The 16610-nt window shown below is 46.0% G+C and overlaps 1 protein-coding gene across 4 annotated transcripts in view; it reads right to left on the reverse strand.

The window, feature by feature from the left end:
• LOC112238477 (actin-binding LIM protein 3-like) overlaps positions 1-10724 on the reverse strand; it is a 76640-nt gene extending 65916 nt beyond the window's left edge. The window contains exon 1 of one of the 4 annotated variants that reach the window (XM_042325976.1): positions 10255-10724. In XM_042325976.1, the coding sequence (XP_042181910.1) occupies positions 10255-10267 (13 nt within the window). In that variant the 5' untranslated portion in view covers positions 10268-10724. The remainder of the gene's footprint in view (positions 1-10254) is intronic. The other 3 variants (XM_042325975.1, XM_042325979.1, XM_042325977.1) reach the window with 3 other exon arrangements.
• Positions 10725-16610: the final 5886 nt, after the last annotated feature.

Consider the following 16610-nt stretch of genomic DNA (forward strand, 5'->3'; position numbering starts at 1 on the left):
AGAGCAGCTCACAGATTACTGCACCTGTACATAGCCCATTTATAATTTAGCCCAAACAACTACCTCTTTCCCTACTGTAGTTATTTATTTTGCTCCTTTGCACCCCATTAATTCTATCTCTACTTTGCACATTCTTCCACTGAAAATCTACCATTCCAGTGTTTTACTTGCTATATTGTATTCACTTTGCCACCATGGCCTTTTTTTAGCCTTTACCTCCCTTATCTCACCTCATTTGCTCACATCGTATATAGACTTGTTTATACTGTATTATTGACTGTATGTTTGTTTTACTCCATGTGTAACTCTGTGTTGTTGTATGCGTCGAACTGCTTTGCTTTATCTTGGCCAGGTCGCAATTGTAAATGAGAACTTGTTCTCAACCTGCTGACCTGGTTAAATAAAGGTGAAATAAATAAAAAGGGCGGTGCAGAATTGGCCAAGTTTTACTGGGGTCATTGGCCCAGCGTTGTCCAAGTTTTACTGGGGTCATTGGCCCAGCGTTGTCCAAGTTTTACTGGGGTCATCGGCCCAGCGTTGTCCAAGATTTACTGGGGTCACCGGCCCAGCGTTGTCCAAGTTTTACTGGGGTCATCGGCCCAGCGTTGTCCAAGTTTTACTGGGGTCATCGGTCCCAGCGTTGTCCAAGTTTTACTGGGGTCATCGGCCCAGCGTTGTCCAAGTTTTTTACTGGGGTCATCGGCCCAGCGTTGTCCAAGTTTTACTGGGGTCATCGGCCCAGCGTTGTCCAAGTTTTACTGGGGTCATTGGCCCAGCGTTGTCCAAAGTTTTACTGGGGTCATCGGCCCAGCGTTGTGTCCAAGTTTTACTGGGGTCATCGGCCCAGCGTTGTCCAAGTTTTACTGGGGTCATCGGCCCAGCGTTGTCCAAGTTTTACTGGGGTCATCGGCCCAGCGTTGTCCAAGTTTTACTGGGGTCATCTGCATTGGTTTTACTGGGGTCATCGGCAGCGTTGTCCAAGTTTTACTGGGGTCATTTACTGGGGTCCCAGCGTTGTCCAAGTTTTACTGGGGTCATCAGCGTTGTCCAAGTTTTACTGGGGTCATTGGCCCAGCGTTGTCCAAGTTTTACTGGGGTCATTGGCCCAGCGTTGTCCAAGTTTTACTGGGGTCATTGGCCCAGCGTTGTCCAAGTTTTACTGGGGTCATTGGCCCAGCGTTGTCCAAGTTTTACTGGGGTCATTGGCCCAGCGTTGTCCAAGTTTTACTGGGGTCATTGGCCCAGCGTTGTCCAAGTTTTACTGGGGTCATTGGCCCAGCGTTGTCCAAGTTTTACTGGGGTCATCGGACCAGCGTTGTCCAAGTTTTACTGGGGTCATCGGCCCAGCGTTGTCCAAGTTTTACTGGGGTCATCGGCCCAGCGTTGTCCAAGTTTTACTGCGGTCATCGGCCCAGCGTTGTCCAAGTTTTACTGGGGTCATTGTAAACTGACTTGCCGAGTTAAATAAAGGTTAAATAAAAAAAATCTCCTTTGAGATAATTTCCTTTTTAACTTCTAGCCAGATGTAAAATGATCCAGTTTTGATTAATATAATAAGAGTGAGTTAGGGATGCTCTATACCATATTAGCACACCCCTCTTCTCTGTTTCACACCTGGTAGTTTGGTGTATGGGACTACCAGCTCTCTGTAACCTAGAGGGCAACCAGTGGGTCCGTCTCCCTTATACCACGTTTCTTGTAGGATGACAATGTCTGTATTTCCAGGTGAAGTCCAGGTTCCTGCTCTTTAGGCCAAAGGCAGATGACCTCAGGCCTTGGATATTCCAGGATGAGATAGTGAAGGCTTTGTGTTACATAAAGTGTCCAATGTTGTTAGTTGTTAGTCTCTCTCTCCGCTGAGATAAACGGAAGAGATGAGAGGGAGGAGAAGAAGAGAGAAGGATGGAGACAACAGAACAGAGGGAGGGGATGTAGGGTTGGCAACAAGACCATGTTGAGAAGAAACACCCAAAGCAGGTGGTGATTAGCTGCAGTAAGTCAGTGACTGTCTGTATTTACAGAAAACCAGTATAGTCTCTCTCTCTCTACACCCTCTATCTTTCTCTGTTTCTCTCACCCCCACCCCCTCTCTCTCTTTCTCATTCACTACTTCCTTCCTTCTCTTGGGGAGGCCCATCCATCAGAGTGTGATATAGGGTCCAATGGCCTTGGTGCCCTGGCAGATTGGGTACCTCTTGAAAATCACAAATTTCAGAGCTAATGCCATTTGGCCTTCAAGAGGTATCCAATCTGCCAGGGCACCAAGGCCATACGCACCTCACAGGAGTGACTGTGGATAAGTCCTGACCTCGCCTGGTCATCCCTGATGGCCAGAAATACTTCTGTTTCTCAATTACCTTGGGTGGTAGGTAGCCTAGTGGTTAGAGCGTATGGCCAGTAAAGGAAAGGTTGCTAGATTGAATGCCCGAGCTGACAAAGTAAAAATCTGTCGTTCTGCCCCTGAACAAGGTAGTTAACCCACTGTTTCTAGGCCGTCATTGAAAATAAGAATTTGTTCTTAACTGACTTGCCTAGTTAAATAAAGAATAATATAAACCTGTCTCTGGGATGTTGGTTAGCTAACAACCCCCTCAGTTTAGTTGACAGTGTGTGCATTCCAAAAGGTACCCTATTCCATATAGTGTAGAGACCCTGATCAAAAGTCACCCTATTCTGTATAGAGTAGACCCTGGTCAAAACTCACCCTATTCTGTATAAGGTAGAGACCCTGGTCGACAGGCACCCTATTCTGTATTGCGTAGAGACCCTGGTCAAAAGGCACCCTATTCTGTATAGCGTAGACCCTGGTCAAAAGGCACCCTATTCTGTATAGTGTAGAGACACTGGTCAAAAGGCACACTATTCTGTATAGTGTAGAGACCCTGGTCAAAAGACACCCTATTCTGTATAGTGTAGAGACCTGGTCAAAAGTCACCCTATTCTGTATAGTGTAGAGACCCTGGTCAAAAGTCTCCCTATTCTGTATAGAGTAGACCCTGGTCAAAAGACACCCTATTCTGTATAGTGTAGAGACCCTGGTTACAAAAATTTGTCACCCCCATATTCTGTATAGTGTAGAGACCCTGGTCAAAAGACACCCTATTCTGTATAGTGTAGAGACCCTGGTCAAAAGTCACCCTATTCTGTATAGTGTAGAGACCCTGGTCAAAAGTCTAATTATTTTTTCAGTCTATTCTGTTTAGATCTAGACCCTGGTCAAAAGGCACCCTATTCTGTATAGCGTAGAGACCCTGGTCGACAGGCACCCTATTCTGTATTGCGTAGAAACCCTGGTCAAAAGGCACCCTATTCTGTATAGTGTAGAGACACTGGTCAAAAGGCACCCTATTCTGTATAGTGTAGAGACGCTGGTCAAAAGGCACCCTATTCTGTATAGTGTAGACCCTGGTCAAAAGGAACCCTATTCCATATAGCATAGACCCTGGTCAAAAGGCACCCTATTCTGTATAGTGTAGACCCTGGTCAAAAGGAACCCTATTCCATATAGCATAGACCCTGGTCAAAAGGCACCCTATTCTGTATAGCATAGACCCTGGTCAAAAGGCACCCTATTCCGTATTGCGTAGGAGAGATGGAAATGGAAAGAGAGATGGAAACATATTTCCCTCAGGTTACACAAACCTACAAAGAATTTGAAAACAAACACAATTTTGTTAAACTCCCATATCTACTGGGTGAAATATCACAGTTTGCCATGACAACAGCAAGATTTGTGACCTGTTACCACAAGAAAAGGGCAACCAGTGAAGAACAAACATCACTGTAAATATAATATTTATGTTTAATTATTTTTTCAGTCTTTATTTATCTTTTGTTTATTATCTATTTCACTTGCTTTGGCAATGTAAACATGTTTACCATGACAATAAAGCCCCCTCAAAAACAATTGAGAAAGAGGGATGGAAAGAGGGAGAGAGAGAGAGACCTGGAGAGGGAGAAGGAGAGAGAGAGCAGGGGTAGAGAGAGAGAGACAGAGAGAGTGTGTGAGACAGAGAGAGAGAGCAGGGGTAGAAAGAGAGAGAGAGAGAGAGAGAGAGAGACAGAGAGAGAGAGAGAGAGAGACCTGGAGAGGGAGAGAGAGAGAGAGAGAGAGAGAGAGAGAGAGAGAGAGAGAGAGAGAGAGAGAGAGAGCAGGGATAGAGAGAGAGAGAGAGAGAGAGAGAGAGAGAACAGAGAGAGAGAGAGACGGGGATAGAGAGAGAGAGAGAGAGAGAGAGAGAGAGAGAGAGAGAGAGACCTGGAGAGGGAGAAGGAGAGAGAGAACAGGGGTAGAGAGAGAGAGAGAGAGAGAGAGAGAGAGAGAGAGAGAGAGAGAGAGAGCAGAGGGAGAGAGAGAGACCTGGAGAGAGAAGGAGAGAGAGAACAGAGAGAGAGAGAGAGAGAGAGAGAGAGAGAGAGCAGAGGATAGAGAGAGAGAGAGAGAGAGAGAGAGAGAGAGAGAGAGAGAGAGAGAGAGAGAGAGAGAGAGAGAGAGAGACAGGGGAGAGTGAGAGAGAGAGAGAGAGAGAGAGAGAGAGAGACAGAGAGAGAGTGTGAGAGAGAGAGAGCAGGGGTAGAGAGAGAGAGAGAGAGAGAGAGGGATAGAGGGAGGGAGATGGAAATAGAAAGAGAGAGATGAGAAATGAAATTGAAAGAAATTGAAATAGAAAAGAGAGAGAGCGAGAGAGAGAGAGAGAGAGAGAGAAGAGAGATGGAAATGGAAAGAGAGAGATGGAAATGGAAATAGAAAGAACCGATAGAGGGAGAGAAAGAGAGAGATGGAAATGGGAAGAGAGAAAGAAAGAGAGACCGATAGAGGGAGAGCGAGAGATGGTAATGGGAAGAGAGAAAGAGCGATAGAGAGAGAGAGAGAGAGAGAGAAACAGAGAGAGAGAGAGAGATGGAAATTGAAAGAGAGAGATATAGAGAAGGATTTTGTGTAGTCGTGTGCGACAGAGCGTGACTTCATCTTCATCAGAAAATAACCTGCTGCTCTCTAACTTGTATACCCATAAAGAAACACACAAAAAGACACACGGTTCTAACCAACTGACCATGAGATACAGAGCAAGCAGCAGATGAGAAGAGACAGTCTAACCTCAATGTAATTACAGTGTAGCTTCTGGGCTACTATCTCAAACAATGTAGCGCATAACACCCAGAACAGCACAGAACACTAACAGGAGAGGGAGAGGAGAAAAGAGGAGAATAGAGGAGACTATAAAAGAGGAGAGGTGAGGAGAAAAGACAAGAGGAGAAAAGAGGAGAAGATAGGTGAGGAGAGGAGAGGAGAGAGAGAGGAAAGAGGAGAGGTGAGGAGAAAAGACAAGAGGAGGAAAGAGGAGAAGATAGGTGAGGAGGAGGAGAGGAGAGGAGGAGAGAGAGGAGAGGAGAGGAGAGGAGAGGAGAGGAGAAAAGACAAGAGGAGAAAAGAGGAGAAGATAGGAGAGAGAGAGGAGAGGAGAGGAGAAGAGAAAAGAGGAGAGGTGAGGTGAGGAGAGGAGAAAAGAGAGAGAGGAGAAAAGAGGGGAAGGGAAAGAGGAAATGAGAGGATAAAAGAGGTGAGGAGAGGAGAAAAGAGGAGAGGTGAGAAGAGAAGAGAGAAGAGAGGAAGAAAGAGAAGAGGAGGGAAGAGAGGATAAAAGAGGAGAGGTGAGGTGAGGTGAGGAGAAGAGAGGAGGAAGAGAAGAGAAGAGAAGAGAAGAGGAGAGAGGAGAGGAGAGAGGAGAGAGGAGGAGAGGAGAGGAGAGAGAGAGGAGAGGAGAAGGAGAGGAGAGGAGAGGAGAGGAGAGGAGAGGAGAGAGAGGGAGAGGAGAGGAGAGGAGAGGAGAGGAGAGAAGAGAAGAAGGTGAGGTGAGGAGAGGAGAAAAGAGGAGAGGATAAAATAGGGGAAGGGAAAGAGGAAATGAGAGGATAAAAGAGGTGAGGAGAGGAGAAAAGAGGAGAGGTGAGGTGAAAAGAGGAAAGGTGAAAGTGAGGGAGAGAGAGAAAAAAGGAAAGGAGAGGAGAAAAGAGGAGGGGAGAGGATGAGGAGAGGAGAAAAAAGAGGAGAGGAAAAGAGAGAGAGGAGAGAAAAAAGAGGAGAGGGGAAAAAAAGAGAGAGAGGAGAGAAGAAAATAGAGGTGAGGAGAGGAGAAAAGAGGAGAGGAGAGGTGAGGAGAGGAGAGGAGAGGTGAGGAGGGGTGAGGAGAGGGGAGGGGATGCTTTATCTGCTGTGTGTGTGTATGCCTGGAGCCAGAGCACTGACACGTCACACAACCATCTGCCTGCTGTGACACTGCTGACTCTACGCACGCTGCTGAGAGGGTGTGTGTGTGTGTGTGTCTACAGACAGCTCGTGCTTGTTGCTCTGTTGACAGTTCTCCACATAGTGACCTAACCCCTCCGTCTCCTATCAGATGACACAATAATTCTACAGACTAACAAAACAATTCCAAACATTTATACAGCCACCATGGAGTTTGTACACACACACACACACACACACACACACACACACACACACACACACACACACACACACACACACACACACACACACACACACACACACACACACAAGGGCAAGGAACTACATGGGAGCCTAAAGAATGAATAGTGAATAATGCAATAACAGGAGAAAGATTGATGTCGACCTAAATCATACAGACCTGGACATTTGGGAAGAGAGACAGTGGGAGGGGAGATAGGGTGAGGGGAGATAGGGGAGGGGAGATGGGGAGGAGAGGGGGAGTGGAGACAGGGAGAGGGGAGATAGGGGAGGGGGGGAGGGAGTGGAGACAGGGAGAGGGGAGATAGGGGAGGGGGAGATAGGGGGGGAGGAGGGGGAGTGGAGATAGGGGGAGGGGAGATAGGGAGGGGAGATGGGGAGGAGAGGGGAGTGGAGACAGGGAGGGGAGAGGAGAGGGGAGGGGAGATAGGGAGATATGGGGAGGAGAGGGGGAGGGAGATAGGGGAGATAGGGGAGGGGAGATGGGGGAGGGGAGATAGGGTGGGGGATAGGGAGGGGAGATGGGGAGGAGGGGAGACAGGGGGAGGAGAGGGGAGGGAGATGGGGAGGAGAGGGGAGGTGAGATGAGTGAGGGGAGATAGGGGAGGGAGATGGGGGAGGAGAGGGGAGTGGAGACAGGGGGGGAGAGGGGAGGGAGACAGGGGGAGGAGAGGGGAGCGGAGCCTGGACAGACTGAAGACAGTGCAGCAGTGTGGGTCCTGGGGATCTCTGGACAGACTGAAGACAGTGCATCAGTGTGGGTCCTGGGGGATCTCTGGACAGACTGAAGACAGTACATCAGTGTGGGTCCTGGGGGATCTCTGGACAGACTGAAGACAGTACATCAGTGTGGGTCCTGGGGATCTCTGGACAGACTGAAGACAGTACATCAGTGTGGGTCCTGGGGGATCTCTGGACAGACTGAAGACAGTACATCAGTGTGGGTCCTGGGGGATCTCTGGACAGACTGAAGACAGTGCATCAGTGTGGGTCCTGGGGGATCTCTGGACAGACTGAAGACAGTGCATCAGTGTGGGTCCTGGGGGATCTCTGGACAGACTGAAGACAGTACATCAGTGTGGGTCCTGGGGGATCTCTGGACAGACTGAAGACAGTGCAGCAGTGTGGGTCCTGGGGGATCTCTGGACAGACTGAAGACAGTGCAGCAGTGTGGGTCCTGGGGGATCTCTGGACAGACTGAAGACAGTACATCAGTATGGGTCCTGGGGGAACTCTGGATTCCATCCTCTTATCAAAGTAGTGGTTATGGGGAAGGCCTGTGTGTGTCTGTGATTGTGTCTATTAGGTTTTGTTGTGGAATTTGTTAAATATTAGGTTTTGTTGTGAAATTTGTTAGATATTAGGTTTTGTTGTGGAATTTGTTAGATGTTAGGTTTTGTTGTGGAATTTGTTGGATATTACCTGTTAGATAGCGCTGCACTATCGGATCTAGAAGCAGAAGCATTTCACTACACTCACAATGACATCTGCTAACCATGTGTATGTGACCAATACAATTTGATTTGATTTGAGCTGTCTCCAGCTCAGTAGATCCGGGGCTGGGGTCTAGCTGTCCAGGCTTGGTGTGGAGCTGGACTGGGGTTAACAGGGACTGAGCTGTCCAGGCTTGTTGTGGAGCTGGACTGGGGTTAACAGGGGCTGAGCTGTCCAGGCTTGGTGTGGAGCTGGACTGGGGTTAACAGGGACTGAGCTGTCCAGGCTTGGTGTGGAGCTGGACTGGGGTTAACAGGGACTGAGCTGTCCAGGCTTGGTGTGGAGCTGGACTGGGGTTAACAGGGACTGAGCTGTCCAGGCTTGGTGTGGGGAAACAGGGGAAAGGGGGGAAAGAGGGGAAAGAGAGGAAAGAGAGGAAAGAGAGGAAAGAGGGGAAAGAGGGGAAAGAGGGGAAAGAGAGGAAAAGAGGGGAAAGAGGGGAAAGAGAGGAAAGAGGGGAAAAAGAGGGGAAAGAGAGGGAAAGAGGGAAAGAAAGAGGGGAAAGAGAGGAAAAGAGGGGAAAGAGGGGAAAAGAGGGGAAAGGGAGGAAAGAGAGGAAACAGGAGAAAGAGGGGAAAGAGAGGAAACAGGAGAAAGAGGGGAAAGAGAGGAAACAGGAGAAAGAGGGGAAAGGGGGAAAGAGAGGAAACAGGGGAAGAGAGGAAAGCAACAGAAAAGAGGGGAAAGAGGAAACAGGGGAAAGCAACAGAAAAGAGGGGGAAGAGGAAAGAGGGGAAAGCAACAGAAAAGAGGGGGGGAAGAGGATAGAGGGGAAAGCAACAGAAAAGAGGGGGAAGAGGAAAGAGGGGAAAGCAACAGAAAAGAGGGGGAAAAGGAAAGTTGGGAAAGCAACAGAAAAGACAGGGAAGAGGAAAGAGGGGAAAGCAACAGAAAAGAGGGGAAAGAGGAAAGAGTGGAAAGAGTAAAGGGGGGGGAAAGAGGGGGGAAAGCAACAGAAAAGAGGGGGAAGAGGAAGGAGGGGAAAGCAACAGAAAAGAGAGGGAAAGAGGGGAAAGAGGAAAGGGGGGGGGAAAGAAGGGGAAAGCAACAGAAAAGAGGGGGAAGAGGAAAGAGGGGAAAGCAACAGAAAAGAGGGGAAAGAGGAAAGACGGGAAAGCAACAGAAAAGAGGGGAAAGGAAAGGGGAAAGCAACAGAAAAGAGGGGAAAGAGGGAAAGAGGGGAAAGAGGGAAAGGAAAAGGGGGGAAGAGGAAAGAGGGGAAAGCAACAGAAAAGAGGGGGAGGAAGAGGGGAAAGCAACAGAAAAGAAAAGAGAAAGAGGGGAAAGAGAGGAAAGGGAGGGGGAAGAGGATAGAGGGGAAAGCAACAGAAAAGAGAGGGAAAGAGGGGAAGAGGATAGAGGGGAAAGCAACAGAAAAGAGGGGAAAGAGGAAAGAGGGAAAGCAACAGAAAAAAGAGGGGAAAGAAAAGAGGGGGGGAAAGCAAAGAGGAAAGAGGGGAAAGCAACAGAAAAGAGGGGGAAGAGGAAAGAAAGACGGGAAAGCAACAGAAAAGAGGGGAAAGAGGAAAGGGGGGAAAGAATGGAAAGCAATAGAAAAGAGGGGAAGATGGGAAAGCAACAGAAAAGAGGATAAAAGAGAATAACTTAAAATCAATACAGAGTAAATGAGAACACATGTTAACAAAATCTTGAATTTAATGCACATTAGCAGCTAATGTTTCTTTGAATGCTACTAAACATGTCTATTCTCTATTGTTGTGTCTTATTGTTCATCTGTCTTATCTCTTTATACTCCTCAGAGAGCGATGCTTCATAGTAACCTAGAGAAGAGAGCTTCACAGTAACCAAGAGAAGAGAGCTTCACAGTAACCTCGAGAAGAGAGCTTCACAGTAACCTAGAGAAGAGAGCTTCACAGTAACCTAGAGAAGAGAGCTTCACACTAACCTAGAGAAGAGAGCTTCACAGTAACTTGGAGAAGATAGCTTCAAAGTAAACTAGAGAACATAGCTTCACAGTAAACTAGAGAAGATAGCTTCAAAGTAACCAAGAGAAGAGAGCTTCACAGTAACCAAGAGAAGAGAAGATAGCTTCAAAGTAAACTAGAGAACATAGCTTCACAGTAAACTAGAGAAGAGAGCTTCACAGTAACCCAGAGAAAGCTTCACAGTAACCTAGAGAAGAGAGCTTCGCAATAACCTAGAGAAGAGAGCTTCACAGTAACCTAGAGAATAGAGCTTCGCAATAACCTAGAGAAGAGAGCTTCACAATAACCTAGAGAGGAGAGGCGCACAGGAATGGACTGACTCACCACTGGTACTCATGATGCTCACAGGTTCTCATCCAATACGACGTTCCCAGAAAATTATTTTCAGAACAACTATAATTCCAATAAACCAAAATATCCTTTCCACTCTGTGACTTTTCAATGCGAAGATAGGGAGACCCGAAGAAAGACAGAGAGAAAGAGAGAGAGAGAGGAAGAGAGGTTGAGAGAGGGTGCTCTGGAATCCAATTCGTAAACGACAACCCTCCTCCTCTTCTTCAGTGGTCGAGGAGAAAAATAACTTCGGGCAGACAGGAAAGATACAATGTTGCTGGGTCGCATTCCATGTTTTGATGTTGTCCCTCCCGGTTGATTCCACAGTGTTCTCTCAAAGCGCTGACCATGGTTGGCACTGCCGTGCGCTCGCTCTCCTCTCTCTCCCGGTTGGTATGCGAAAAGCGCTCGCGCTCCAACGTCAAGCTCCCATCCCACTGGAGCTACGTCACTGGAGCAGAGCGCGCGGGTTCAGTGTGACACGCGAGCGAACCAGGGAGCCAACAATGAGCGCGTTTTCTCAAGGGAGAGGAGGGGAGAACAGGCGCACCGGCGGCATGGGATTTAAAATCCGCGGATAATTAACAAGGATGACACCGCCCTCTTCTGGAAGTATATTCTAGTGCACACTAATATATTAATTGCAGCTTTATACATCAAACTGTTTGGGGAAGCTACCCTGAAATCATAGTTTACCAACCTACCAATTACTTTACACTGGAAGAAAGTTAAGCTACACTAAAGCTATCCCAAAGAGAAATAGCATATAGTTTACTGAACTGAAGTTAATTTGAAAAAGTTGTTTCATTACATCTAAGCTATTGGATGAAAAATGATCATATCTGAATCTGAAATGTCATAGACTACAAATTGTAAGAGCAGATCAATCTGGGGTCAGAACAGCCTAGTGGTTAGAGCGGTGGACTAGTAACCGGAAGGTTGCAAGTTCAAACCCCCAAGCTGTCGTTCTGCCCCTGAACAGGCAGTTAACCCACTGTTCCTAGGCCGTCATTGAAAATAAGAATTTGTTCTTAACTGACTTGCCTAGTTAAATAAAGGTAAAATAAAATGAATGTCTGATCCTGAAAAAGAAAAGAGATTCTTGCCTATACTTCACCCATATTTTATTTCATTAAAAAAAGTTGTGTGTAGTTCCAGTAGTTAGCTACACCTCTACATGGTAAAACAGTAGTGTGTAGTTCCAGTAGTTAGCTACATGGTAAAACAGTGTGTAGTTCCAGTAGTTAGCTACACCGTTACATGGTAAAACAGTAGTGTGTAGTTCCAGTAGTTAGCTACACCGTTACATGGTAAAACAGTAGTGTGTAGTTCCAGTTGTTAGCTACACCGTTACATGGTAAAACAGTAGTGTGTAGTTCCAGTAGTTAACTACACCACTACATGGTAAAACAGTAGTGTGTAGTTCCAGTAGTTAGCTACTCCGCTACATGGTAAAACAGTTGTGTGTAGTTCCACTAGCTAGCTACTCCGCTACATGGTAATATAGTAGTGTGTAGTTCCAGTAGTTAGCTACACCGCTACATGGTAAAAAAGTAACTAACTACTGAAAACACTACCAAGATCAGACTTTAGTCAGACTACCACCAAGCTAATGCAAATTGTAGCTTAATTACTAGTTAAATTACATGTAGTTTACTACTCCCCAACACTGTCAAACAATAGGGCTCGTAAAACTGAACCAAACAGCTATCATTACAAAAGTTAATTCCCTCATTTTTAATAAAATATTGTTATTAAAAAACAGGTTAACTTTCAGCTTATAATCATAAGATAAATTGAGAGTTGTGAATGAGTTCCCCATCAATTGGATGTCTATAATACACACAAAGGATGAGTTTCATATATACAGGTATGGAACCATTGATATCAATCAGTAGCTATTCATGCTGGTACACTGACTGAATGGAGCTGCCAGGGCTGTGCTCCTCATGATGTTGTCGCCACCTGTCAGACATTAGTGTTCATTTGAACCTGCTGCTTGGAGCCACGTGGGAAGAGATGATACGAGACTACTGATGCCGAGCGATCAAAACAAGTTAAGCTATGTGGGGGCCCTGAGCAGGATTTGATTTGGGAGCCCACCTCGTAGTGACTCCTGGGTAAAGGGAGAGACAGTCCTGGATCAAAACATATCGTAGACTAATGGCAGCAGGTAAGCTAGCCGTCCATCAGAAGACTTAACAAAACCGTTCTCTACCCAAAGTCTTCCATGTCCTTCCAAGCCCCGTGGGACAGTTTGCCAGTAAGGATAGTTAGAGATATAGTGAAGCCCACTGAATATCTCAGAATATTATGATCAGGGTGAACGCTTGTGTGTGTGTGTGTGTGTGTGTGTGTTGTGTGTGTGTGCGTGCGTGTGTGTGTGTGTGTGTGTGTGTGTGTGTGTGTGTGTGTGTGTGTGCGTGTGCATGTGCATGTGTGTGTGTGTGCGTGCGTGTGTGCGTGTGCGTGCGTGTGTGTATGTGTGTGTGTGCGCGTGCGTGTGTGTGTGTGTGTGTATGTGTGTGCGTGTGTGCGTGTGTGCGTGTGCGTGCGTGTGTGTATGTGTGTCCGTGTGTGTGTGTGTGTGTGTGTGTCAGGAGGTTGTTAGACGGTGTGCCTGGACAAAAGGTTGGGATTGTAGGCTTTAGGAGAGGAATGCAGCAGACAAGGGATACAGTGCGCCGACCTGAGTGTGACTTTGACAGACTGGACACAATACTCCATCAACATAGCACATCACAGCATAACAACACACTGCTGTTGTAATGGCAATGGGTAACACTTTACTTACCAGCAGACTGTTCTAACGCATTATAATACAATCTTATACCATGGAATAGTTGAATACTCGATTCTGATTGGCTTGAAAGGCATTCTCGTGTGTGCATTATTCTTCTGTAATGCACAGCAATAACCAACGGCTATTACGTTCATTCTTATGTGTTCTATGTTAGAGCTGCTTCTGAAAGCAGAAGTTGAATTCAAAACATTATTGACATTGTTGAATTTGATTTTTCATAATAACAAGCTAAGAGAACTGATGGTTTGGTTAGCTAAGCTAGCAAGCAATGACTGTATATATAAATGGACAAAGCCATGACTCACGTGACACCATTCATTCCTATGTGAAGACTCAACGGGTGTGTTCGAGCGGTATGCCTAACGAAGCTGACTGTAGACGAAGTCCAGGGAGGTGCATCTGCAACAGCCGAAAGTCTGACACTGTAGTGGTTTTCCAACAGCAAGGCTCAGATCAACATGGCAGTGTCAACATGGCTGCAATTGTGTCTGAAAGTTCTTCTGTATAAATGCCAAAATAAACTTTTGTATAACCTCCATATCACACAGTCACAAACTGAAAACATACCGTGTGTACAGTGGTTAGAGAAATGGAACAACTCACATCCAGTAGATTCCTCAGAGTTCTAGTTGATGAAAAGTTATCCCGGAAAGACTCAATTTGTCTTCAGCAAAGTGATGAAATCAGTTGGTATCATCAGAAAGATTAGTAGTTTGGTTCATCAGGATTGTTTCCTAACTCTAAACTATAGCTTAATTGACCCATATTTCATTTACTGTAATATTGTCTGGGCCAGTACATACAGTTGAAGTCGGAAGTTTACATACACCTTAGTCAAATACATTTAAAGTCAGTTTTTCACAATTCCTGACATTTAATCCTTGTAACAATTAGTTAGGATCACCACTTCATTTTAAGTATGTGAAATGTCAGAATAATTGTAGAGAGAATGATTTAGTTCAGCTTTTATTTCTTTCATCACATTCCCAGAGGGTCAAAAGTTTACATACACTCAATTAGTATTTGGTAGCAATGCCTTTAAATTGTTTAACCTGGGTCAAACGTTTTGGGTAGCCTTCCACAAGCTTCCCACAATAGGTTGGGTGAATTTTGGCCCATTCCTCCTGACAGAGCTGGTGTCAATACCTTGACTTTGTTGTCCTAAAGCCATTTTGCCACAACTATTGAAGTATGCTTGGGTCATTGTCCATTTGGAAGACCCATTTGCGTATGCCTCCTACCTACACAAATTATCACTTTACCAGAAAACATTTGCAAGACTCGCCACGTCCTCTAATTACCTGGCTCCATCTGCACCTTTGTTTAAGAAAGTCAATATCTCGTCTAATTACGACATTAATCTACAGCAATTATGTACTTTCATCTACAAATACACATACCCACCAGACAGTTTACCTAAATCCTTCAGTGGATTCTTCCAGGTTAATTCTGAAATCGATCCATATAATACAAGACACTGCTATAACCTTCACCCTCCCCACTGCCCCACCTCATAGTCAATTCTCTATTCGATACAGGAACTAACTTTGCAATTGTAAAGCTACAGGGGATACAAATGAAAGTGATATTTCATTTGTATCCCCTGTAGCTTTACAATTGCAAAGTTAGTTCCTGTATCGAATAGAGAATCGGTTAAGATGTCCTCTCACGGAGACATTCGCAGTTTGAGCTACTCCAATAAGTGAAGTTGCAGGCTAGCTCAGTGCTGCCACCTCTCATTAAGTAACACAAGTTGAAGGCCGACCAGGGTACTCCAGGCTGCTATTAGCAACTCAATTATTTGTATAAATCAAATCAAATCAAATGTTATTAGTCACATGCGCCGAATACAACAGGTGTAGACCTTACAGTGAAATGCCGAATACAACAGGTGTAGACCTTACAGTGAAATGCTGAATACAACAGGTGTAGATCTTACAGTGAAATGCTTACTTACAAGCCCCTAACCAACAAATACGGATAAGAATAAGAAATAAAAGTAACAAGTAATTAAAGAACAGGAGTAAAATAACAATAGCGAGACTATATACAAGGGGGTACCAGTACAGAGTCAATGTGCTGGGTCACCAGATAGTTGAGGTTATATGTACATGTAGGTAGAGTTAATAAAGTGCCTATGCATTGATGATAATAACAGAGAGTAGCAGCAGTGCAAAAGGGGGGCAGGAGTCTTATGGCTTGGGGGTAGAAGCTGTTTAGAAGCCTCTTGGACCTAGACTTGGTGCGCCGGTACCGCTTGCCGTGCGGCAGCAGAGAGATCAGTCTATGGGGTGGCTGGAGTCTTTGACAATTTTTAGGCCCTTCCTATGTCACTGCCTGGTATAGAGGTTCTGGATGGCAGGAGGCTTGGCCCCAGTGATGTACTGGGCCATTCGCATTACCCTCTGTAGTACCTTGCGGTCGGAGGCCGAGCAGTTGCCATACCAGGCAGTGATGCAACCAGCTCTCGATGGTGCAGCTTAGAACCTTTTGAGGATCTGAGGACCCATGCCCAATCTTTTCAGTCTCCTGAGGGGGAATAGGTTCTGTCGTGTGCTCTTCACAACTGTCTTGGTGTGCTTGGACCATGTTAGTTTGTTGGTGATGTGGACACCAAGGAACTTGAAGCTCTCAACCTGCTCCACTGCAGCCCAGTCGAGGAGAATGGGGCGTGCTCTGTCCTCTTTTTCCTGTAGTCCACAATCATCTCCTTTGTCTTGATCATGTTGAGGGAGAGGTTGTTGTCCTGGCACCACACAGCCAGGTCTCTGACCTCCTCCCTATAGGCTGTCACAGTACTCCTCAATGCCATCGGAGGAATCCCAGAACATATTCCAGTCTGCGCTAGCAAAACTGTCCTGTAGCTTAGCATCTACTTTATCTGACCACTTTTTTATTGATCTAGTCACTGACCCTTCCTGCTTTAATTATTGCGTGTAAGCAGGAATCAGGAAAATAGAATTATGGTCAGATTTGCCAAATGGAGGGCGATGGAGAGCTTTGTATGCATCTCTGTGTGTGGAGTAAAGGTGGTCCAGAGTTGTTTTTCCGTCTGGTTGCACATTTAACATGCTGATAGAAATTTGGTAAAGCAGATTTAAGTTTCCCTGCATTAAAGTCCCCGGCTACTAGGAGCATCGCCTCTGGGTGAGCGTTTTATTGTTTGCTTTTGGCGGAATACAGCTCATTCAATGTGGTCTTAGTGCCAGCCTCTGACTGTGATGGTATGTAAAACAGCTATCAAAAATACAGAAGAAGACTCTCTAGGTAGGTAGCGTGGTCTACAGTTTATCATGAGATACTCTACCTCAGGCGAGCAATAGTTCGAGACTTCCTTAGATATCGTGCACCAGCTGTTATTTACAAAAATGCTAAATCCGCCGCCCCTTGTCTTACTAAACACGGCTGTTCTATCCTGCCAGTGCAGTGTATCACCAGCCAGCTGTATGTTGATAGTGTCGTCGTTCAGCCACGTCTCCGTGAAGCATAAAATATGCTATGCTTTGCTAGCAGAATGAAAGGAAGTGGGGGTTTATTCGATCGC

This window comes from Oncorhynchus tshawytscha, linkage group LG08, assembly GCF_018296145.1.
Source record: "Oncorhynchus tshawytscha isolate Ot180627B linkage group LG08, Otsh_v2.0, whole genome shotgun sequence".
Classification (NCBI taxonomy): Eukaryota; Metazoa; Chordata; class Actinopteri; order Salmoniformes; family Salmonidae; genus Oncorhynchus; species Oncorhynchus tshawytscha.